This window comes from Dreissena polymorpha, chromosome 11 (assembly GCF_020536995.1).
Source record: "Dreissena polymorpha isolate Duluth1 chromosome 11, UMN_Dpol_1.0, whole genome shotgun sequence".
In the NCBI taxonomy this organism is placed as follows: Eukaryota; Metazoa; Mollusca; class Bivalvia; order Myida; family Dreissenidae; genus Dreissena; species Dreissena polymorpha.
In genome coordinates this window covers 49,120,668-49,146,095 of record NC_068365.1, presented here as the reverse complement: position 1 = coordinate 49,146,095, position 25,428 = coordinate 49,120,668, and the positions used below count along the sequence as shown (strand labels likewise).

The window sequence follows — 25,428 nt, the reverse complement described above, 5'->3', positions numbered from 1 at the left end:
ATATTCTCACGCGATTTGTGTTCCAAACTCAGTAACCCAAACAAAAAACTGATTGTTATGATCCAATTTATTTTCAAAAAATTACAACTACATCTACATCTAGTCAATAACAACACTTAAACAATACAGAGTTAACTTAAGAAAATATCAATGCTAAATTCGTGCTACTGGAACAAATAGACACGTGTTTTTTCTATTATGTAATTGTTTTTAATTAACTGTGGCATTTATCCCTTCCATTATGAAATCTATAATTAGGTCTCAATATACCATAACAAAGCATTAAGCTATAATCTTAAGTCATACACTAGAATTCTCAGGAAAGTTGAGGAGACCATTTTTAGTAACACTGACCGTCACATTTACCCAAACTGTTCCATATGCAATCAAAATATATATTTTGATACCTGGTACCTTTCTTTTAAAGGGATCTTTTCACGCTTTGGTAAATTGACAAAATTGAAAAAAGTTGTTTCAGATTCGTAAGTTTTCGTTTTAGTTATGATATTTGTGAGGAAACAGTAATACTGAACATTAACCATGCTCTAATATAGCCATTATATGCATCTTTTGACGATTTTAAAACCTAAAAATTATAAAGCGTTGCAACGCGAAACGATTGAATAATTTGGAGAGTTCTGTTTTTGTCGTTAAATTTTGTGAAACTACGAAGATTGCTTATATAAGGTATAAAATACGTCAAGAATGTGTACTCGGCGGAATAGCTCAGTAGGCTAAAGCGTTTTTACTTCAGGACTCTGGCAGGACTCCAGGGGTCACTGGTTCGAAACCTGGTCCGGGCAATGTTCTTTTCCTTTTTTAAATTTTTTTCTTGATTTTTTACTGGAGCTTTTATGATCCAATGTTTACATTTATCAATATAAAGCATTTAATGAATAAGTTAAAAAAATGCCAAAATCTGTGAAAAGGCCCCTTTAAGTACCAGTTTGACCTTGGGTTATTGCACTTTCACCTAAGGCTATTTTCCATTGTAGTAACTGTGACCTTCACCCTAACTGCAATCCCAAATAAGGTATTGATTACAGGTATCTATTTATCACATTTCCTTAAACTATCTTGATTTGTTCTCATATCAAGTAGCAGATGAACCCTGCCATCTAACCCAACAACAAACGACATGCAGGGATGTGATTTCAGAACCTCCACAGCAGAGCTCAATTAAATTCTGCATGTGTACATAGACCCAGCAAAGATAATAACTGTTTGTAAAATAAGTTTGACATTAAAAGGGAGGGAATCAGCTGAAAGCAGGATAAATCAAACCCCTGGCGTGTGTTAAGCATTATTAATAACAAAGTATATTTATAAAAGCAAACAGTCTATATATTTCCTCATTTTGCAAGAAATTAAAGAATGCTATTCTGATGAGTATTAAATAATGATAATGAAATAATTATATACAATTGAAACATGAAGAATTTATTATACAATCTTTAACCCTGAGATGAAACTCAACATGTACATATATTAAAACACTAAACTTGGTATGAAACACAAACATCAACAAAATCAACATAACATGATTTTGGAGCACACAATTACCAATCAAGAACAAGGAGGTTGAAAAAAGAAAGTTGTTTGTAAGTTTTCACTAATCCTACTTACCGAATAATTTTGAATTCAAGATTGAGTTTAAATCATTTTGCTAAATAAACAAAATAACAAATGTTTGCGATCATTTTCACTACATTTAAATTTAGTTGCTCAATTTACTAAAATTAAATTTTGTAATATCAGTTAATAACCTCTATTTTTATTAATGTGTTTCATATTTGCACAGCACTTATTTTACAATGTATGTTATTATCTTTTTTACATTATTATCTTTATATTATTATAACATGCATGTCTTTTACATTTTTGAATCAGACAACCTGAATTTAATATATTCCATACAACTTGTTATTATACATCGTTATTATTATAACAAAAATATAACTTTCATCTCTGTTAACAATTATTGCAAGTACCTGGTATAAAAACTCATTGTAAAACCAGATAATGAATGAAACTGATAGACCCAATATTACAATTGCACTGCCACAAGCTTTGGCTATTATTAGTGTATGAAACAAAACTTTAACTTTTCTAATTTTCAACCATACACATGACACCGCTATAGAAAATGCCTTGCCAAAAAATAACCCAACAGAATTTTAACAGAAACTTTTACTACATAATTCAACCAAATGGTTCAAAAAGGTACCATAAGTTTTTATACCGGTATTTAAATGGCACATGTTAATACCTTTTTGCTCTTATCGAGCTATATACCATATAAATATATGTAAGCCACATTTCTGTGTGAAGTGTGAACAAATTGGTTTAATCTTTTCTAGTTTTTCTACAACAGTTTTGGTTAAATTTCAGCAGATATCAGCTACAATCATGTCATTACTTTTCTGGACCTTAGAATCATTTTCACTAACCCATTATTTTACTTGAGTCAACAACTAAAATAAAGAATATTACAACAAGGGCTGTTTGTAAAACATGCATGCCCCCCCATATGGGCTGTCCGTTGTAGTGGCAGCCATTGTGTGAATACGTTTTTTGTCACTGTGACCTTGACCTTTGACCTAGCGACCTGAAAATCAAAAGGGGTCATCTGCGGGTCACGATCAATGTACCTATGAAGTGTCATGTTCCTAGGCAAAAGCGTTCTTGAGTTATCATCCGAAAATCATTTTACTATTTCGGGTCACCGTGACCTTGACCTTGTGACCTCAAAATCAATAGGAGTCATCTGCGAGTCATGATCAATCTACCTGTGAAGTTTCATGATCCTAGGCGTATGCGTTCTTGAGTTATCATCCGAAAACCATTTTACTATTTCGGGTCACCATGACCTTGACCTTTGACCTCAAAATCAATAGGGGTCATCTGCGAGTCATGATCAATCTACCCATGAAGTTTCATGATCCTAGGCGTATGCATTCTTGAGTAATCATCCGAAACCATTTTACTATTTCGGGTCACCGTGACCTTGACCTTTGACCTAGTGACCTCAAAATCAATAGGGGTCATCTGCAAGTCATGATCAATCTACCCATGAAGTTTCATGATCCTAGGCGTATGCGTTCTTGAGTTACCATTCAAAAACTATTTTACTATTTCTGGTCACCGTAACCTTGACCTTTGACCTAGTGACCTCAAAATCAATAGGGGTCATCTGCGAGTCATGATCAATGTACCTATGAAGTTTCATGATCCTAGGCCCAAGCGTTCTTGAGTTATCGTCTGACAACCACCTGGTGGACGGACCGACCGACCGACCGACATGAGCAAAGCAATATACCCCCTCTTCTTCGAAGGGGGGCATAAAAATGTATGCACTATTCCACAAATTGTGATCTAAAATTCTAAAAATTGTTGTTATGCAAGTGCTTAAAAATATTTTTTTGGTCACCTAAATTACATCCTTTTTTAATTCAACAATATCAACAAATGTGTTTGTCAGAAACACAATGCCCCCTTCTGCGCCGCTTTGATACATGTGTTTTTACCTTTGGCCTTGAAGGATGACCTTGACCTTTCACCACTCAAAATGTGCAGTTCCATGAGATACACATGCATGCCAAATGTCAAGTTGCTATGTGAAGGGACATATAAGTTATGAGCATTTTTTGAAACCTAAATGCGAAACCTAAATGCAAAGTGTGATGGAAGGACAGACGGACGCATAAAAAAGGCACCCATTAATCTGCAATAACACTAAATTATGTTTTCTCTGGTTGCAGTCGAAACTTCATTCATAAGACCAAAGAATGGTTTGGTGGATACTGGCACACATACATGTATATGCCTTGTTCTGAAAACACTGGGCTAAATGCATGCTGGTAATGTCATCCCTCATTAGCCTGTGCTGTCCACACAGGGACAACCCTTTCCGCCTAGAGTGGAGCTTTTGCTCAGAATACACTTCCTTTCATAAACAAATTCGATGAAAGAGGAAACGTTGTCACTGCACAGGCTAATCTGGATTGTCACTTTAGGCACATACGTTACGTCCAATTTTCCAAGAGTGAGGCTAGTTAATAACTTAAAATTACCACTGCATGCCAGTCTCAACAACTGCTACCAAATTTCAGTCACCACCGTGTCACTACCAGCCTCAAAGCCGCTGTGACTTTTGCTCTTCTTCATCAATGACTTTGGTCTTTCACTGACCACTGTGTCCAAGTCCGTTTCCAAAAACTTACAATCCACTTTCACTTTCTCGCCCCTGTGTCTCTTACTTTGAGACTCCTGTCGGCGATCAGTGCTCAATGTTCGTAATTTAGTTGCTGTAGACTGAGTTTCTTTCTTTCTGCTTCTGCCTGCCACTCCAATATTTGGAACATTCGGTTTTTTATTCTCATCGCTCATAGATTGACAGTCTTGAACTGTCTGCACAGCGTGTCTGTTTTCCGGCTCTGTTCTACGACTCACTGATCCTGTCTTTGAATTGTCCATATTCGTCCTCACACCCGACAAAGTGTCCTTAATTACCACTTTAATTTGTCCCTTTCTATTTATTTTGTGTGATGCTTCAGAAGATTCTGGCAAAACCCCTTTGCTACTGCTACCAATCTTTGTCCCAGAATCAATGTCTGACGGTTGTTGAGATTCTTTGATTTGTACCGGTTTCAACAAATAGTTACTGAAATCAATGCCATGCTTCTTGGCATTTAATTTACCAGGAGTGATTGGTATAAACCCAGACTTGTAGGACTCATTGTCTGAAGGGCAACCACTCTCACAAACATTTTCAACCTTCTCTGGAGTAGTTTCCTTTTTTGGTAGCTCTTCAACTTCCTTAACTGGAGATAAAGATTTACTTGAATGCACTGAATGCAAGCTCTGCAGCGAAGTAGATTTCTCTGACCTATCGTCCGGTCCAAAAGAAAGACTGGAATTCGTTGAGGAAGATATATTGCATATTGAAACATTTTCTGAGGACCCTGATCTTACAGAAAAGCTTTTCATTGACACAGAATCATTTTTCAGCATTGTAACATTGCACAATGAGTCAAAAGAGGGAGTCGAGAGTATTATTGGTGTACCAGGCGTGTCCATATCATCATAGCTTTTAGCTCTGTCTCGTAACAGTCGCGCGCCATGGTTTACAGAATGAGTACTATTTATATCTTTGGGTTTGAATGAACTTAATCTTGTTGGACTGGATTGATTGGACAACACATTGTCATCATTGGTTATGTTGATATCGAAAACATTCATTTTCTCACTTATGGACATATCTGGTTGAGACTTACACCTCTGTTTGATTGGCTGCAACTCTGAGCCAAGTTCTGCAGACTTTTTTGCTTCATTTTTAGCTCGTTGAATCTTACTCTTTCGTCCATAGCTCAAGTATGTTTCGTAGATTTTCTCAGTGGATGCAGCCATCACGCGTTTGTTTGAAAAGCGTGACAAGCTTGCAAATTTTTTCGGACTTTCTTTCTTCTTATACAAATTATCATCCTTTACACACCTTACATCACCATCTACAGTGTCATGTTTGAAATTAGCTCTGCATTCCTCCATTGTTTGATATAAAGGCTCTACAAAATGTTTGGGAGCCAAGTCTGCTTTGGGTTGAATATTTCCTTTGGAATGAACATCTTTTGCAACACTCTTTGTTTTTATTTTATCAATAATTTCATACAAATTTCCTGAAGTTGCATCTTCTATCTTTCCCTCACATATAGGATCTCTTTTGGACTTTTTCATTGGTTTTGCATACATTCCTTCCAGCTCTTCTTTGCTTAACCTTTTCTCAATCACTGGCTTTGAATACAAACTCAAATCTGGTTCATCATTATGTGAACCAATCACCTTCAAAACCAACTTTGCATGATCAGGCCTTGTTCTTGAATTTACTGCACTCACACAGTCAATAGGATCTTGATAATGAGGATCTTCAGGAATTCCATTACAAGGAAGTTTGTCGGAAGGGTCTGAATAATTTGAAGACAACATTGGTGACCTATTTGCACTGTTCTTTCTCTGAAGACTCTCCACTCTTGGAGGTGGAGGAGGTGGGACATGGGGAGAGTCACTGTTTGTTACACAGTTCATTCCCCTGATTTCTTGCTGGGTGGGTGGGGAAGGCCAATTCTCCCCAGAAGTCTGGGACATATTTGGTGGTGTTGATGTGGAGCAAATATCTAGGGAGGAGTCTTTCGTGTTGATGCTTGTCTGGTCTGCAGATGCCCAAGGATATGTCGATACCTTGTAAGGAATGGCTCCATGGTGGCTGAAAAGATGAAGGATGAAAAGATATAGTGTACACTAAATATTATTAATTATGGTAAAATCATAATTTGCTTAACCAATTGCATTTTCTTCATTTTGCCATTATTCATTAATGAAGAACTGGGTTTATTAAAACAATGATTACATTCATGTGGTTTCAAAGTTGATTTTTTTTACAGAAGATATGTTATTGTTATATTCTTTTGGTGCTAGAATGCTGTATTTAGCATCCTGAATTAAATCTTGAATTATAGTGTTGTAATTTTCCTATCTACTGATCACAACAAATTATTCTTTTCAATAAATTTAGCTCTTTTACATTAAGGTTTCTTTACTTGTCGTATTTCTGCAAAAGTGACATGGCTGCTGTATCTGTTTGTGTTGATACCTATTTCAGGTGTGAATATAAAATCACACATCCACATTTCCTTCACAAAATTTAAGTTATGTTGACTAATTTTGAATCACAAAAAACCCATCTATGATCATGATGCGTTTATGATTGATTAATGGATAAATTTAAGGCTAAGAATTCACGGCCATAAAATTGAGTTGTTTTAATAAAATTGCAAGATATATAACAATTTAGTTGTTAAATTTAAGGTGTTTACCCCTAAAAACTTGAGTTTTGTCATAACAGCTGCCTAGTTTACACCAGAAAAATTGTTGATCCTGAAATGAATGAACGGACGTTAACTTACGTAGTTGTCTGTCCCTTGCTGCCATCGCATGCTTGCTTGTCCCCTCTTGGCACAAGATAGTGCACCTGATGGAGCGAGAAATAAATGATACTTGAATAAATAGATATAAATACATTAACAGTAAAACATTGTCAAAAAGTAAATAAGGACAGTACTTAAACAGGGGTTCTGAAATATTTTAAGAGTCTAATTGTCCACGGACAAGTTGGACCCACAAATTCACTTGTCCGTACCAAAGAAGTACTTGTCCGTACTTTTAAGATAGATAAAGGAAAAGGTCATTACTAATTAAGCTAATAATACAAGCATACACTTTTGTTAACTTCTATTTTAAATTATAAACATAGTTAACTGGAAAATTAAACAAAAAATACAAGCAAGATGTGCATATAATAAGATCACGTTTAAGTCACACATGATACTAGTCTTATTTATAAGACGCGCAAAGAATTTAGAGATACTTTTTATGTGGGCTAAATTCTTTGGAACTCCAAATATTACCAATATAAAAAGTAGCTTAATATTTGAGAGCGTAAACAAGTTCGACTAACATGATACATGTACCATCGGATATTTAATAATCTCAACATGACTAGACAATTCACTTGAAATAAAATAATCTCCGTTAATTATAAGTATATAATTATCCGCTAATAAAGGAAACTCCTTACATAGTTTACATTTACACACATCGGCAACGTTTCAAGCCAAGGAAAATCAATTAGCCAAGACTCAAAAAATTCTCGTTTCCGCTTGGCGTCGTGTGTTTATCATATTCATACTTGGCTTTTCTCTTCTTTTCCGACGCCAAACTGATTTTATCATTGGTCTGATTAGCGTCATGGCTAGACGTTGAAGTGGTTTTATTATATACAAATCGAATGCAGGTCGTTAGAACATGTATGCGGCCATTTGCAATGTACGAAAAGTGTTATCGTAAAATTCTTATGCGTGATTGGCTGTTGCTATACACATGTGTGCTGGTTTCTCTTTTAAAACAGGGACATAGGTCCCTGATTAAAATTGTTTTCTTATGCGTGATTGGCTGTTGCTATATATACTTGTGGACTGGTTTACCACATTAAATAATTATTATCGGAAAATAACATACCTCCAGTTAAAAAAGTGTGCTAGTCCGCAGATTAATCATAAGCTATTTATATAAACCTCGTTTTTTATTTTCGAAAAATATTGAAGTTTCGTTCTCGAAACAAATTTTACCACGGAAATTTTACTTGTCCCCGGACAAGCCAGCTTTCAAAAACTGCTTGCCCGGAAGGGTAAATTGACGACTCGGACAACTCGGACAGCATATTTCAGAACCCCTGTTAAATCTGTTATAAATGAGCCGCCCTATGAGAAAACCAGGCTAAATACAAGTTTGTGTAAAGTGTTGTCCAATATTAGCCTGTACATAAATATACATTTAATCAAAGGTTAGTAGCACCATACCAGCTGGCAACATAGGTATAAAAGTAAAAAAAAAAAAAAAAAAAATTATTTTTGGAGGGGGAATTTTTAGCTGAAAAGGGGGAAAAAAGTATACTTTTGTCATGGGGGAAGCCACCTTTATATCGGCTGTAAAAACGGCCAAACAAGGGCCCTGTCAATCAAGTGGTACAAGTCTGAAAGGTATATTAACCCTTTCCTACTCAAACGCAAAGCGAAAATGGCTATGTGCAAACACCATAAAACCAGAACAGCCTGCAAATAACTCGCGGTCTGTTCAAGTTTTATACTGTTTGCTGCTCAGCAGTATCTAAGGGGTGAAAATTAATCCGTTCAAACTTTAATCCAGTACAAAAGGTCTTAAATTAAATTTAACTTTCTGAGGGACTACAAATGCTTCAAAATAGTATCTAAGTGGTGGTTAAAGTCAGGAACTGATCTACATGTAGAAATTTCAGAAAATAATAGCCGTCAGCCAAGTGGTAGGTAATGTAACATAAATAAACATTAATGATTAAATTAAAAAGATTATATGATTTTATTTGATCAGTTATTTGGTATTTGCAGAATCTCTGAATTTAATCTGATGTGCCAATAAAGTGTAGAGCAGGGCCTGTCTTCTGTTTTCCAAATAAAAAAATGGCTACAAATAAGAAAATTTGACTCAAGAAATTTCCATTTGGCTAGAACTTTTTCTCAACAAAACCCCGTAAAACTAATAATTTTGTTAATAATGTCTTAAATGAAAATACATGAAAAAGTATTATTATATATAAATAATACATGCTTAACTTGAAAATATGCCACAGGGATAACATGACCACGCACTATTATAACGTGCCGTTTTAGCCCCCTTGCAATCCTTGTATGAGCACTGCAACTAGTTATACCATCCAAGACCGCATAAAATAATATGCAGCAAGTTGTAATATTCATACTTTAAAGGAAGAAAAATTCCACATGAACTTCACATCACAAGGAACACTAATGCAAGTTTTAATGCTGTATTTCTAAGAGAGCAGAAGTATGGACAGACAGACAGACAGGAGTCAAGGTGTATCCACTCTGTCACAGGATCTTATTAACTTTTCAAGAATCAATTTAAAGGCTTGAGATATGCAGATGTATGTAGCTTGTTCGCCTAACTTATAACAGTGATAGTGTATTGCATGCGGTGCAATGCTCTCAACAAAATTCATCCCTATTTGCAATTTTATAATTACTACCTCATTTTTGATGTTTTCCTTGTTTTTCACCTCAACTTTCGGAGAGCCAATCGGGGCCACAGAAATCTGAAATATGTAACATCAATTTAATCCGGTCTTATTGTCATTTTGAAAGAAACTGACAAAAAACTTGTTAAGAAATTCAGATTCAATCTGTTAAATAAACAAAAACAAAAAACTATAAGAATATTTGATGTATGAACTTAATTAAACTGCATGCATACCTCATTTTAATCATCTTTTTAGCAAATAACAGCAAGTGTATTATATTCAAACCCTTAACAAATTCAACTCATCCATGGAAAGTCTGATTGCCAAATAAAATTTGTGTAGCCCATAGAAGTATGAGATCTTTTCTGTTGTGTAGCAATTTTTTATCCATAGCCTGCCTGCTGATGATTGAATATTTCTGCTTTACCAAAAATGCAGTTACATTAAAATGATAGCGAAAGAGTTCATATTTGTTAGTATTTAACTGGGGCATACTGTATAGACCCTCTCACCTCCGCTGCATATTTAAAAATCCTTTTAAGATTAAAAGTGGGGACCTAAATCTTCTTGATGAAGAAATCAATTAGCAACTGCAGAAAGTGTGATCAATAAACTGTTTCAACACCCGTATCTTCATAAAAATAAATTCATTGATTAACATGGAGTACTTAATCCTCACACCACAGTAAGTGCAATTGATGTTTGTGATTAAAAGGTTCAAAATGCATCTCAGTGGGACGCAAACGAATACATAACTTGCCAAAGACACTAATTATACCATCATGTGCGCCAATGGTCAAAACAATGACAACAGGTTTATCCTTTTAAGTTGTACCAACTTCTGTTTTTACGCAAAATACCAATTATTTTCTATTGGTAAGGGTCATTTGCCTGCTGGTTCTCAAATCTCTTGAAATCTCAGTCTACTGATCAATAAAGCTGTTAAAAAAATACCAGTGCGACATCCTTAGCCCCGCTAAACAGATGAAACTTCTTGGAGCGGAAAACTTTTGGTGGTGTTTTCCCAAAGGTTACAAACGGGGACGTTGTCTGTGATTTCTCCGAGACATTCTCAACGACAGTGTTCAAGGGAATGTTGATAGTCACTGGGTACTCCGCGAGGAAGTTGACATTCGTTGAAGTCACAGTGGCTGGACTGTCTGGAAGGTTGGAGGATCGGTAGTACTTCTGAAGAGTAAAATGTTCCATAATACTAAACCTGGTCTGGGAAAACTGGGCTTAATGCATGTGCATGGTGTCGTACCAGATAAGGCTGTGAAGTCTGCATAAGCTTATCAGGGACTACCCTTTGCAGATGTAAACTTTCTGCTTAAAGGAAGTCTCTTTTAACCAAATCCAGTTTGGGCTGAGTGTTCTCAAAACTGAATTGACGAATTTGCATTATATTTTTGCCATATAAATGTTTCATTACTATTTATTAGTGTAAATAATTCGAGGGGTTAGAGCCAGAACGTGATAAGTGCACATTTTATCAAAAATCACTTTTTTGCACTTTTATATATAGTTATTCCAACGCTCTACATTTTGCACTATTCCCCAGAATCACATTTTGAATACAACATAGTTTATCCGACAGAACCAAGGTGCACTAAGTGCTTATCAACAAATCTGGTGTATGCCAGAATGCTTCAAGTGCACTTGAGTCATTTTGGCGCAATAAGGTTTCAAACATATTGAGAGGAAAAACATGTGCCAAAAGGATTTAAGTGCACTTAAATCATTAAACATAAGCCATTTGTGCACCTTATTTGAGGTAAACACAAAATATGAAGCCCTTACCTTGTTAAGGAATTATTGCATCTGGTTTATTTAAACAGGAATACACAAACTATTGTGCTAATTACTAATTAGATAGGGAGAATATGCCTTTACTGGTGTCTATCTGGTTGATAAAAGACATGATTCTCCCACTTAGATGATAAAATAATATCATTGTTTCAACACCTTTCTCAGTGAAAGTTCATTCTTACTTCAACAGAACGGAGGATGTGCTGAGTCGTGTAAGGACACACTCATCAAAGCACAGAGTGATTTCCAGAGTATTTCGCCTAGATAAGAAACGTGTATGCAAAGCTTTCTTCCAGAAGACGTTAGATATCGGTGGCAGAATGATAGATACAGCACAATCGTCAAGAACATTTCCTTTCTTTAACAGGCATGAAACTACACGTAACAAAACCCCAGATTCGATGAAAGAAGATGTTTGTAAGCACATAGAGTCATATTCTACAATAGAAGCACATTACACACGCCAAGACACTAAAAGGCGTTTTCTAGGATCTGATTTAAATACAGGCAAAATGTAACTGTATTCTTTATACAAATAAAAGTGTTAAGAAACGGGCAGGAAATACATATCAAGTTCAATGTATCGTAAAAAAATGTATGAGTAATTTAACTATTCGTTCCATATACCCAAGAAGGACCCGTGTCAGACACGAGCTGTGTCTAGAAATAAGGAGGTAGCAGGCGAGCTGACCACCGATTTGAAACTTGCTTTTCAAGACCATATCAAAAGAAAATACAGAGCTAGAGATAAAAAGAAATTTGATAAGTCTCTTGCGCAACAAGTCAGGAGGAGTCATACCATGTTGCAACATTTGATCTAGAGGCTGTTTTACCCATTCCATGTTCTCTTGTAAGTCAAGTTTATTATAAAAGATAACTCATTGTTTCAATGTTTCCTTTTACTCTTTACAAAACACAAGTTCAACATCTTTTTTGTGGAATGAAACTGAAGGAAAACGCGGCTGTGAAGTGGGACTTTGTCTTTTGACTTACATGAAATCCCTTCCCATCACAGTAAAGAATGTGTTTTTATTCTGACTGCTGTAATAGTCAAAATTGCAAATAGGTTGTTACTGTTGCATTGATGCATGCTTTAGAAATTGTAAAAAACATAGACACCATTGAACAAAAGTATTTAGAAAGTGGACAACCCAAATGGAGTGTGATAGTGTACATGCTTCCATAGAACGAACAAAGAAATTTACATTGGTATATGTACCAATGGGAAACAATTTTGAGGGTTACACCATAGAGATATCCGTATGTTGAAATGCCTATGAAATACTATGACGTTTTTATATCAAGCATGTAGCTAAAACTGTAATGCCGCCAAATGTTGTAAATGTAAGTGGAAAAAAATAAAATTGATAAAACTGCAATGGTGACCCGGAGTGTGTGTTTTTAAGTGCAGTTTTGATGACCCCAGTTTTCAGTGGTGAAAACTCAAATCCTCTATAAGATCAAATCAAATCCTCTATCAAAGGACCTTCTATAAAATGTGACATAAAACCCTTGTATCATTAGATTCCAGACTTCCATTGACAGCAGAAAAGAAGAAAGACCTGCTATCACTTTGCTCTTATTGAATAATTCCTTCAGAATATCACCAGTATTTCAAGGATATTCCATCTGATAAGAAAACAAGGGATTGTTATATTGTTACATTTGCATGTTCTGTTCAAATCTAGAATGCAAAAGGAAATAAGTATGTACTCCTAAACAAAGAATTATTATTATGATTATTAAAATAATCTTGTGCTAAGTGCACATGTTTCGTTTAGTCTCTCAAAATTGATGCATAGCACAAGGCTGTTTTGCCTTAATGGCACTAAGTCCTGTATGGCATAAGAAGAGCAGGGTTCAATTCTTATGCAAAATAGCACCAAGTGCACTTAACACAGTGCTACTCTGAAAATATATATGTTTTACCTTTATGCCATAATGAAGTAAGTGCTATTTTGAATACAAAAGCATTAAATATTGTATGCAATCATATAATATGTCTATAATGACATAACAATACTATTACCTATATTATAACCAAATATTATGCTGATATTCATATTCATTTAAAAGTTGTAGTCTGTCAAACCTTAATTTTGCGTTTTTCTCCACTATTTGAAAAATGGACTTATCACGTTCTGGCTCTAACCCCTATTTCTAACAAAGATTCACTTGAATTATTGATCTGTAACAGCAGGCTTTTAACACGAGCCTTTTAGTCACTGAGTCTGAATTTGACAATCAAAGGTGCCACTGTGTCTAAATTTTCAAATCTTGAGAAACCCATGTGCTTGAATTTACTAATCTGTGGTACCCATGTGCTTAAAATTAAAAATTATCACTATGTGCTTCTTTAGGCTTGCACAATTTCAAACAACTGGAATGATGTCATTTCCCATATGGAACTTCCACACTTCATAAAGAAAATTAATAGCCATATCATAGAGCGTAAATAAAATAATTGCAAGTTTATCAGTACATGTATTATATATTTATTTTCTACGAGTTGACCTGGTGATTCAGATTTTGACACTAATAGAACTAGATTAGAACTTAGTCTAGATAAAAATTCTTACCAATTAACATCAAGACCGAGTCATAAATTAGGCTTCTAATCTATACTGGTAATAAGCTTTTACATGGTGGCTCAATTTTTCAACTTACTTGGACCATATTGGAACTTGGCAAGATATTGTTAACATCAAGTTTAAAACAAAGTTTCATTAAGATAGAGCAATAAATGTAGCTTAAAAGTTGTGTCTATTATTTTCTAAGATTTGATCTTGTTACATAGTTTTACAACTCACTTGACATAGGACTGGAAAGATGCAATACACATTAAAAAATTATGTAAAAATTATTCTATTGGTATCAATGTTAGTTTTATAACAGCACAGAGTTTCATAGGGAAAAAAACATCAAATACAAGATGCGTTTGTGAAACACAATGTCCCCCTATATGACGTTTGACCTTGAAGGATGGCCTTGACCTTGTGAAGGATGACCTTGACCTTTCACCACTCAAAATGTGCAGCTCCATGAGATACACATGCATGCCAAATATCAAGTTGCTATCTTCAATATTGCAAAAGTATTCATAAAATAAGTGATTTGGGCCACATATATTTGACCTCTGACCTTGAAGGATGACCTTGACCTTGACCTTTCACCACTCAAAATGTGCAGCTCCATGAGATGCACATGCATGCCAAATATCAAGTTGCTATCTTCAATATTGCAAAAGTATTTATAAAATAAGTGATTTGGGCCACATATATTTGACCTCTGACCTTGAAGGATGACCTTGACCTTTCACCACTCAAAATGTGCAGCTCCATGAGATACACATGCATGCCAAATATCAAGTTGCTATATTCAATATAGCAAAAGTTATTGCAAAATGTTAAAGTTGGCGCAAACAGACCAACCAACAGACCAACCAACGGACAGGGCAAAAACAATATGTCCCCCACTACTATAGTGGGGGACATAAAAATGACTTATTTACGCACCCCTGTCAGTTTACGTTTGTTCCAGAGCCTTACAAACTGCTTGAAATAAGTCTTCAGCTTTGGGGAGCTCACTTCACTGGCGTTTTTGCTCTTCTGAATTAGAAAAGTCAATGATTAGCGGCAACATTAAAAACATAAACAAAATCTATACAATCTGCGCTCTCGGAAAACCGGACTTAATGCATACACGTAAACTTTATCCCAGATTAGCGTGTGCAGTCCGCCTACTTGGTTTTTCCTGGCGTATCCATGCTTATACGGATCATTTCCAAAGCGAACTTATAAAAATATTCCCATTTCGAAAAAAATATCATTTTCCATAAAGAACTGTCTTATTTATGATTATTATATCAAACAAGAGATGTGTTTGTCAGAAACACAATGCCCCCTATTGCACGGCTTTGAAATAAAATTTCAATATATCATTTGACAGCTTTAGAAACTCCCTTATAAAGCTTATTACTTCCCTTAGATTGTATTTTTTTACTTTTGACCTTGAAGGATGACGTTGACCTTTCACCACTCAAAATGTGCAGCTTCATGAGATACATGTGCATGCCAAATATCAAGTTGCTATCTTCAATATTGAAAAAGTTTTGGCCAATGTTAAAGTTTTCGGACTGACACACAGACAGACAGACAGACAGACAGACAGACTAACAGTTCAACTGCTATATGCCACCCTACTGGGGGCATAAAAAAAATTACATCCAATAAAATATATAGTTTATATGATTTTTTAAAATTGAATTATTATAAAGAGTTATATTCAATTTATTGTTTCCAAAATCAGTGGACTTTTCATGCAGAAAAATTCCCAATACTGAAATTGCAAATTTCTCCAACTGTCCAGGAAAATGGCTAACCTAGACAGGATTTTCATTTTGGAGAAACATATGTTACATGAAAAATTCCATAAAAGCGGAAAGTGCTTTAGACACATGCATTAAGCGCAGTTTTCCCAGAACGTGACCCATATTTAATTTAAGAATTTACTTTAAAAGTAAAACAAGGGCTGTTTGTAAAACATGTATGCCCCCCATATGAGCTGTCAGTTGAAGTGGCAGCCATTGTGTGAATCCGTTTTTTGGCACTGTGACCTTGACCTTTGACCTAGTGACCTGAAAATCAATAGGGGTCATCTGCCAGTCATGATCAATGTACCTTTGAAGTTTCATGATCCTAGGCCTAATTATTATTGAGTCATCATCAGGAAACCATTTTACTATTTCGAGTCACTGTGACCTTGACCTCTACCAGTCATGATCAATGTACCTATGAAGTTTCATGATCCTAGGCCTAAGCGTTCTTGAGTTATCATCTGGAAACCATCTGGTGGATGGACCGACCGACCGACATGTGCAAAACAATATACCCCTCTTATTCGAAGGGGGGCATAAAAATGCGGTAAGTAAGTGGAGTTTTTTTAAATAATTAAAAAGTCAACATGACAATTAAAAACCTCAATAAAATATATTGCAACATGACTTTTCTACCCCAAAACACTGATTTTTAATGAATGCCATCAAGACAAACCACAATTAAAACTAACAAGAGAACCGCATAGTGGGTGCCAACGCTCAGCTGCGGGTGCAGTTTTGATTAAATGAACGCTTGTAAGAAGAATATTAGAGGTCACAGTGACCTTGACCTTAGACCTAGTGACCCAAAAATGAGTGTAGAACTCATCAAGGTGCAGCTACATATGAAGTTTCCATGTTGTAGGTGGAAGCACTGAGATTTTAGAGCCAACGTTAAGGTTTTAGCACGGCGGACGCAGGACGAGGAGCTGGCTATGACAATACCTCGTGTTTTCTCCGAAAACAGACAAGCTAAAAACTAAATACAATTATGACAAAAAGTACATAAAACAGCTAAATATCTGAAATCTCAAGTTACATTGGCCTAAGAATTCTGGCATGGTTGTTCAATGACACAACTTTACCTCTTCAAACAGCCACATTTTAAACTCAGATTGCTTTCCTAGGAAGTCGTCCATGGTGATCATATCTGAAACAAGAATACAATTGCTAAAAAGTTACACTAGATGGTAATAACAATTTAAAGGAAAATATTGGATAATGTCTATTATTAATATTTAAACTTGGACTTTATATTGCGACGTTGACCGTTGACATCAAAACTTGCTTGCAGTACATGCCATGCAGTATGCATGTAAATACCCCTAATAAAATTTCTTCAAAATCTAAAATTTGCTCAAGACTATGTTTTGACCTTTCACCTTGATTTGTTGCTTTGATCTAATAACCTGATTATTGTTTACAACACTTGTTGCATCATGTTTATCATGTTCTTAATTGCCACTCCATAGGCCCCCAACTTGTCTGTTCCCATGTTCCCTTATAAGGGGTTTTTACAGCCATTTCGGGAAAAAAAGTCTGGTCATAATGGAATTTATTTATCGATAAAAGTGGCTAATTTGGGAATTTTTCATCTTCAAAAAGGACCAAATTGGGAATTTTTTTATCAACAAATATTCACACAACAGGTCATTTCTTGGCAATTTTGAGAAAAAATTATATTAGTTATAGTTATATATTTGTAGGTTGTTAAAACAAATAAATTGAAATATGGAGTCTAATAATCATTAGTCATAAGACACTTTCTATCTAAAAAAAAAGAAAAAAAAAGAAAAAAAAATTGTTTTGTTTGTAAGAAATTGGATTTTTTTTTAAATAATTTGGGTTTGGGATCGGGTCTGATTTATTTGAGATTGTGTCAGTTTAACGGCCTTTTTTACAGACCTCTGCAAGTACTTCAAATTAGTTCTAGTTAAGTGTAAGAGCTCAAATACAAGTTAACAGAGCAAATTCTGTACTTTTTTCAATCTTTTTCCGCAGGTCTTTTTCTTTCTTCTTGTCTCGTTTCACTGACTTCATAGCAAACACTTTCTGTTTCCTGCTTGCTTTGTTGACATCATTACGATCAATGTCTTCGTCTGAAATAAAAGGTCACAGTGAACATTATATTATGACCCAGGTGATGCCAAAACGGGTCTCAGTACATATGGGACAACATAGCTCTAAACCAGACTGCGAAATTGTGTAGTCTGGTCAGAAGCTTTGCTGTCCACTATTAAGTCACACACTTTTTTCTTAGTCTCATTAGCAGACAGGGTAGTAAGTCAATTATGCCAGTTTTTCATAGCCCGACCATTCGTGCTATGGGATTACCCAGACGATACCAAAAGCTAATTTTGTCACTTCAGTCATTATTTAAATATTATTCACCCGAGTCTGTGGCGCTCATTTCAGAATCGGTTCCATCAGGGTCCTCTAGCTTGCCTATGTCAAGCAGATTATCAAGGGAACTGGACAGCCCAGCTTTGCGCTTCTGCAGACTTGACCCTTCACCTTGACCCATTTGGTCAGCATCACGTTTTCTTGACCTGCAAAATACAGTTGCATGCATTTTATTGGTAAAATATTGATATTTAAAATTGCTGTTAAAATAGTATATTATACATGGCTGATATTTATAATTACGTTTCTTCTAATGTGCCAAGAGTAGTGCTGCAACAATATACCGGTATATTGGTATATATCGCAATACGCAATCCGCATATTGTATTGCGATACGATTTTCATCATACCGGTACGAAAATTTTACAAAAATTCATTCACATTTTGTCCAGAAAAGCCATCCAAAATAATGATAACAAGGTAAACAAAACAAAGCAGTGTAAATATTTTTTTCCGTAAAAATAGCATTCTGAAAAGTATATTATACGGAGTAACGTTGTTACATCGGAGCATTCGTTCGATGCTTTTGAACAGATTATCGTTGAATTAATTGCGCACAGCTGTAAATGTTTCGTTCGATTCTGAATTGAGCATTATTAAATTTGTAATCCAAATTTTGGAAATACGCTTCAAAAATTTAATGCTAATGCGACAATAAAAAATTATAGCGTCAAATAAAAAGTGCTTTATCCTTTGTCTCAATAAAAAGCGCGCAAAAATTATACAGACATGGAAAGTATGGGTGTATTTTGTGTTGTATAAAAATGGGAACATCACGTCAGGTGAATTACGCCTGTTCAGTGGAAAAAAACGCCCTGGTTGGACGTTATTTCATCACATCTTTAAATGGTAACAAATGCCAAAATGTATTTGATACTTAAGAAAAGTAGCGAATGTTATGTTTCTTGTTATTCTTGAGCACATTTACCGGTATATAGTAAATATTTACCAAAATTTGCTTTAAAACTGGAATATCGGGTAATTGGCAAGTTATAATTTTGGTACAAGTTAGCAATATATTGCGATATATTGCAATACGGGTTTTTGAACTGACAATATATTGCAATACGGTTTTTGGCGTATTGTTGCAGCACTTCCTTAATTCCATTGGTGCACTGAGGGGATAAACATAACAGACCACCCGATAAAAGGGGTGGATCCTAATTTTTTGTATCATATGCCAGAATTCAGGGGTAGCTGCAGTGTAAAGGGTGCTTCAAACAGAAGAATACTAGACCCAGAATTGCCTATGGAACAGGCTAGTCCAACTTGTTGACGCTCTCAAATATTAAGCTACTTTTTATATTCAAATTGGTAATATTTGGAGCGTACGACGGGGGAAAGACCAAAACAATGGTGGAAAGTTTTCCTTCTTTGTTTATATTGTTGCGCAAGTATTTTGTGCGCAACATTCAAGCCCCGATATCAGACAATTTATATAAATGGATTGCAATAATATTTACATACCTGTGTAGATAATTCATTTCTCGATAATGTTCCGTAAGACTTATGTGATGACACTTTGAATTTTGCAGGCCTAAGCAATTTAAATCCAACCATTATTCAAATTTTCAATATCTCTCGATCCGTCCGCTGTGTAGATATTAATCGATAACATAACCTCCATGTAAACCATCTGGTTTAAATGTGAAGAATAAACGGCGGAAAACACAGTTTGCATTCGTCTGTTGTAAACGGAGAGCGTTATATAGTAAAGCGATGATATTCTACTTTTCTGTAATAATTTAGCATTGTTATTTTTTTTAATGACAAAATTTTGCAAGTACATGTACACAAATAAATGACAACTTTTATTTTTAAACGGCTAATAAATAAAAGTGATACATATCATACAGTATATCGTCCTATCTAACGTAGAATGTAAGTACATATAACAACACAGAAAGAGGTAAAAACAAGACATAATTTAAAAGTTGCTCAAACTGTGAAGAGTGACTAGACACTGCACGCTACCTGTTTTGAACATATGCGTGTGTTTGTATTTATTTTTATATATATTGAATATACATGTGTATATGATTTACCGAAACAATTTTTGTCAGTGTCTGTGTTTCTGTAATCTATCTCAGACACACGTTGGACTGGTAATTTTTGTACGTAGAAACGCTGAAATTTATTATCAATTATGTTTTATGGAATAACATATATTTTTAGAACTATTTGTCACATGTTCCAAGTAAAAACCGATAGTAAACATGCGCATATTTATGCCGAATTTACTCGCTGATGAATTACTAATATGACATTTAAAGACAAATTACGCGTACACGTTACACTGTGGTGTCGACAAACCCCATTTTTCGGATTGGTTGATATTTAAATCTGTTTCAAAACATGGTGTGAGGTTAATAATTGTGTTGCGATTTAAGCAGACATTTAACTCAAGAATTATTGCCTTCCTTACTTCAATTTGACGATATTTGAGGTAAAGATGGACTTCTGAACTTAAACTTAATCCAGGGCTATAGATAACTTTTGGGGTACATGTATATTGGGTTTTCACCCCCTGTTATGACAACACAGGCCTTTTTCGCTCCATTTTGAAAAAAAGGCCACACTTGAATTTTGGGAATTTCGTGCTGTGAAAAACCCCATTTTGGGAAAAAAATTAATTGGCTCAATTGGGAATAATAATCGCATGTAAATAGTGTTTCTTATATTTCAAAGAAGCCATTAACTGTTAAATAATGACTATTTTGATAACATATTATTAAAATTTTACAAAATAATTTATTATGAACATCGTCATGTGTGATAAGTGCAGTTTTTTTTATCTGATTTTGTGGAAAGGGCCTGGCCTTTTTTGAGAGGAAAAAAATCGCGCGAAACGCCGGATTTTGGGGAAAATAAGGAAAGTCTTAAATAATCAATTTAATATATTTTACTGTTTTTAAAACAAATTCAAGGCAACAGATAATTTAATTATGCAATATTTTTCTACTATTTTCTACACTGGATCAGGTTAAACTTATATATTTAAAGGTTTAAAAAAAAAATTCATTTTTTTTGGAATAGGGAATTTTTTTTCAATTGGGAAAAAACAACCAGATTTGCATTGGGAATGGGGCCGATATTCTGACCCGTGGCAAAAGGCGGAAAAGGCATGCAACAATAGGGTTTTTGTAAATTTGATAGTTTTAGCAAAAATTTTCACCCCCTACTTTTGCATTGTGTACACACCGGTCTTACTGACCTGTGTACTAACGCGAAAGGAATTGTGGGTAGCACTTCTTTTTCGAGTGAAAAGTTAAAGCAAAAGTAGGTCAGGTAATCGTGCTTCTGATAATCGCCATCAGTCTTAATAGAGATCTAAAATCACATTTTAACGTAATTAAATAGCATTTCTTTAAACAACATTCCGCTTTAAAACACAAAATAAAAACGATTTTTCTTTCATTATTAACATTTTCATTCCTACGCAGACCTACTTTGGCGGAAGCATAATTCCCCAAACCAGGGGAATGTGATGCGTCTTAGTATAGAGGTGACAATAAGGTAGCAGTGCTCCAGCTAGGATTTGAAAAGGGCAGGCAGGGGTTTTTTTAGAGAAAGGGGAAGACGCTGGACGCTGGGTGAAAGGGGAAAAAAAGAGTGCGAAAGAGAGATATTAGGGGAAAAAATAAAAACTGTTCATTTCAATGTCTATAACTCATCAAAAGAGACTTGTCTCTGTCCTTTTTGTTCTTAAACACATTTAACAGGTATTAAAGTCAAAGTCCTTAATAAAGTTGCAGGTGTAGATCTAATAATGGGAAATGTTTTCAACTATATTTTTGTACTGGGGCCGGGGGACGATGTCAATTTTGCGATTTCAATTTCATGATGAATGGGTTGACGATCTTGATTTGCTACAGTATTGGAAGGGAAAGGAGCGGCAGCTGCCGATTGTCTACTTTCACTTTCACAATGTTCGATGTAGATTACCTCGGAATCCTGCTGGGTTATAACGGTTTTCGATGATTCTTTCTTAAAAAATGCCTCGATGCGTTCAGTATCTTCCGAGTTCGAATGTTTTATTTTGTTTGTGTAAGAACGCTAATTGTGAGACATTTTTTTCTGTTTTCACGTTTATACCTCGGCTTGCACATAGCCCGGATGAAAATTCGACTGGTTTCCGGTAATTAATTGACGAAACACCCTTCTCGCGCAAGACCGGTATCCAGTAAAATAGTCACATGATTATTACGATTAGTTGCCCAGTTTACATGACGTTATTTAAGAGCTATATTTAGAATAACTGGGATTCCCAGATGTTGTGTGTTCATCTGGAGAGAGAGAGCGCGAATTCGTTGTACATGGTGCAAATTGGATAATTGTCGAATGCCCCAAGGAAAAATAAACATTTCTTTGAGAGAAAATATTATATTTTGGTGAAAAATGATATTTTTGGTGGGGAAATTGTATTTTAAGGGGAAAAATTCTGGTAGGGGAAGACGCCGAATATCGGCGTCACTTTCTTAGTAAAAAAAACCCCTGGCAGGGGGGGCTTTTTTGTCAAAAGGGCACTTTGGACTCGCAGTATTTTGTTAAAAGGGCACTTTCGAGCGCGCGGACGTTTCTTGAATGCTTCCTCTTGCATGTTAATTTTTATGTTATAAAAATTGTTAGAATATATTATTTCCATTATTATTAAACGATTCAAATATGTCTACAATGAGGAATAAATTTATTACAATGAATTGTTATAAGAGATTTATTAATCTTCATATGTAAAAAAAAATAATTATTTTTTTTTTAAGGGCAGGGGGGACCATAGGAAGGGCAGGGCGGAGGTTCCAGAGGGCAGGGCGGGGCGCCCTTCAATTTGGGCCTAGCTGGAGCACTGACGTAGTGACGTCACCATCTTTGTATAGAATGCCTACTTTTGAGCTTAATTGGGTTTTTCACCCCAGGTCTTTTAACTCAATTGGGTAATTTAGGGAATGACATATTATATAATACAAATCTACTAAGGTTACTATATTATTTATACAATTAGAATTCAAAAACTGCCGTTACATAACAACAAACAATTACAGTAACTGAGTTTCAGATCAAAGTTCATTCATTTTTTGCGATGGATAAGACCGAGTTCGTGAAAAACGCTGCACAATTGATGAAGTTATGGCTGTTCAAAGCGATGCACCCTGTTTTCGGGTCATTTTGAGTTCAATACCTTGAAAATGAAAGTAGAAGTCGGACAGGTCAATGAATAATTACAATAATGCCCCAAAGATTGATAACTGTGGAAAGACTGCCTTCTTTTCTTCATAGGACGGCATATAAACTATCCGGTACATTTTTGTACGGAAAATAACCAGTCTAAAAAATACGCCCGGTGTTCCAAATAATTACGTTTTGTGACGCAAGTTTTTTTTGGGAATTACGTTATTAAATTTGTATTTGTGTTTTTGTTCGCTTTTATTATTATTATTATTATGAATTTAATTACGTTTTTGGTTATTTTTATTGAGTAATAACGCAAATACGCTCGTTATCTATGGCCCTGTTTAATGAGTTGGTTATGTTATTTTGCAATTGTACACAAATTGATGAAAATTCAACATTTCTGGTTTACACAGTGTTACTGGTCCTTCACCGATAAGACGTTCCTAAGAATTAATCCCATATAAAAAGTATCTCTAAATTATTTTCGCGCCGTATAAATAAGACTACGGAACAGGGCTTCTCCTAGGCTAAGCCTTAAATATGCAACAAAATAGGGGTGGAATGGCTGGCCACAAGAATCATTAGGTCATGGGTGAAAATATGCAAACACTGTTTTCTGAAGACCACTCAAATTCGAAGATAAGACAATTCTGAGGCTTGTCCACAATTGTTATCAGTGTTGGTTACTTTTTCAGATTTCAGTTTCATCTGATTGCTAAATGACAATACAACCATTTAATTGATGGATTATTCATTTATGAATATAAAAATCATGTGTTTATTTTCAAATATACCTAAACAAATCCATTTTGAGAGCGATTTGGTACAGATTTCAACTCGAACTTTGCGCCATAATACCCGGAAGTGAAAGTAGTTAACTGAAAGCGGAAGTAAAACGCCAAACCAGCCCTAGGCCAATTCGGTATGTTAGAGAAATTGTATTAGGTCGGGATGGTCTCCTTTTGTCTAAAACAATTGTCGAGAGGTTATTTGAGCTACAATGATTTATTATACAAGATTGTGTTCATGACGTTGAAACTTGAAACAACTAAAATACTATCGAATTCGTTAATTCCTCAAATAACTATTACCGGTAAACGTTTGATTTGTTGTTTATTTTCCCATTAAATACTAAATACCATATACAGTTAAGTCCGGTAATCTTGCGCGTCCGGTAATCTTGCGCACTTCGCATTTGCGAATCTCGCAGACGACAAATGGTTTTCTTTAGTGAAGAAAGATGGAATTTCACATTTTTTAATAATTAACGGATTTAAAAGGTACGTATTCCATGCAAAATAAAATTCGATCATTACATTTAAACACCGGTTTCGTCATCCCTATACATCGTAAACACTGGCCCACTTACGAAAAATTCGAAATGAATCACATATTCCCTGCAGTCTTTAGCGTTTTCATACTTTAAATTAAGAATTCATAAATCCAACGTGTAATTTAGCATTCCATTGCACAATATCCGATCAGTTATGGTATTTTTGGCCATGAAAATATATCGCATCAGACCGACATAGTCAATTAATTCCTGTAGTCATTCTTTCCCGCCATTCTGTCAAACCAATTTGGTATGATCTCCGCATGCGCAATGGCCTAGTTTTGATATTTTTTGTAAACTATGAAAGCATGATTGTGGTAAAATCAAACCCGTTATGCATAAACATTTTTTTCACGCATACCGGTACTTTTTTATTAATTGTACACTATTACTAGTGACTATATTATTTGTTGATTTGTAGTGAACAAAAACTGCACTAGAAATCCACATTTAATTTCAATGGTATAACAAACTGAGTTTTAAAAATATTTTTCTGGAATGTTTTTTTGTCAATAATTGGACACCATACGTCTACAATTTTGCCTAAACGCGGTCATTACAGAAAGTGCGTAAGATTACCGGACACTGTGATAGTTTGAAAATGAGGTGAGTCATGTTTGTTTTGAAATCATATCGGACAGTTCTTCACTGAATTACTCAGATATTTTTGTGTTAATAAGCACATGAATTTATTATTTCCATAATAAATTTAGA

At 35.1% G+C, this 25,428-nt stretch overlaps 1 protein-coding gene across 2 annotated transcripts; it reads right to left on the bottom strand.

The window, feature by feature from the left end:
- Window positions 1-932: 932 nt before the first annotated feature.
- LOC127850212 (uncharacterized) lies at window positions 933-24,256 on the bottom strand. 2 transcript variants are annotated; one of them, XR_008035132.1, is made up of 10 exons: window positions 24,176-24,256; window positions 18,201-18,358; window positions 17,789-17,908; window positions 16,895-16,959; window positions 14,950-15,042; window positions 10,580-10,813; window positions 9,635-9,700; window positions 6,960-7,024; window positions 3,028-6,259; window positions 933-2,746 (listed from the first exon to the last, which is right to left on the bottom strand). XR_008035132.1 is itself a non-coding variant. In XM_052383072.1 (9 exons), the coding sequence occupies exons 1-9, from the start codon at window positions 24,187-24,189 to the stop codon at window positions 4,099-4,101; spliced, it is 2,976 nt and encodes a 991-aa protein (XP_052239032.1). In that variant the 5' UTR covers window positions 24,190-24,256; the 3' UTR covers window positions 933-4,098. The 2 variants fall into 2 exon arrangements, 1 of the variants encoding a protein (XP_052239032.1); XM_052383072.1 differs by having other exon boundaries at window positions 933-6,259.
- Between the last annotated feature and the right edge of the window lie 1,172 nt (window positions 24,257-25,428).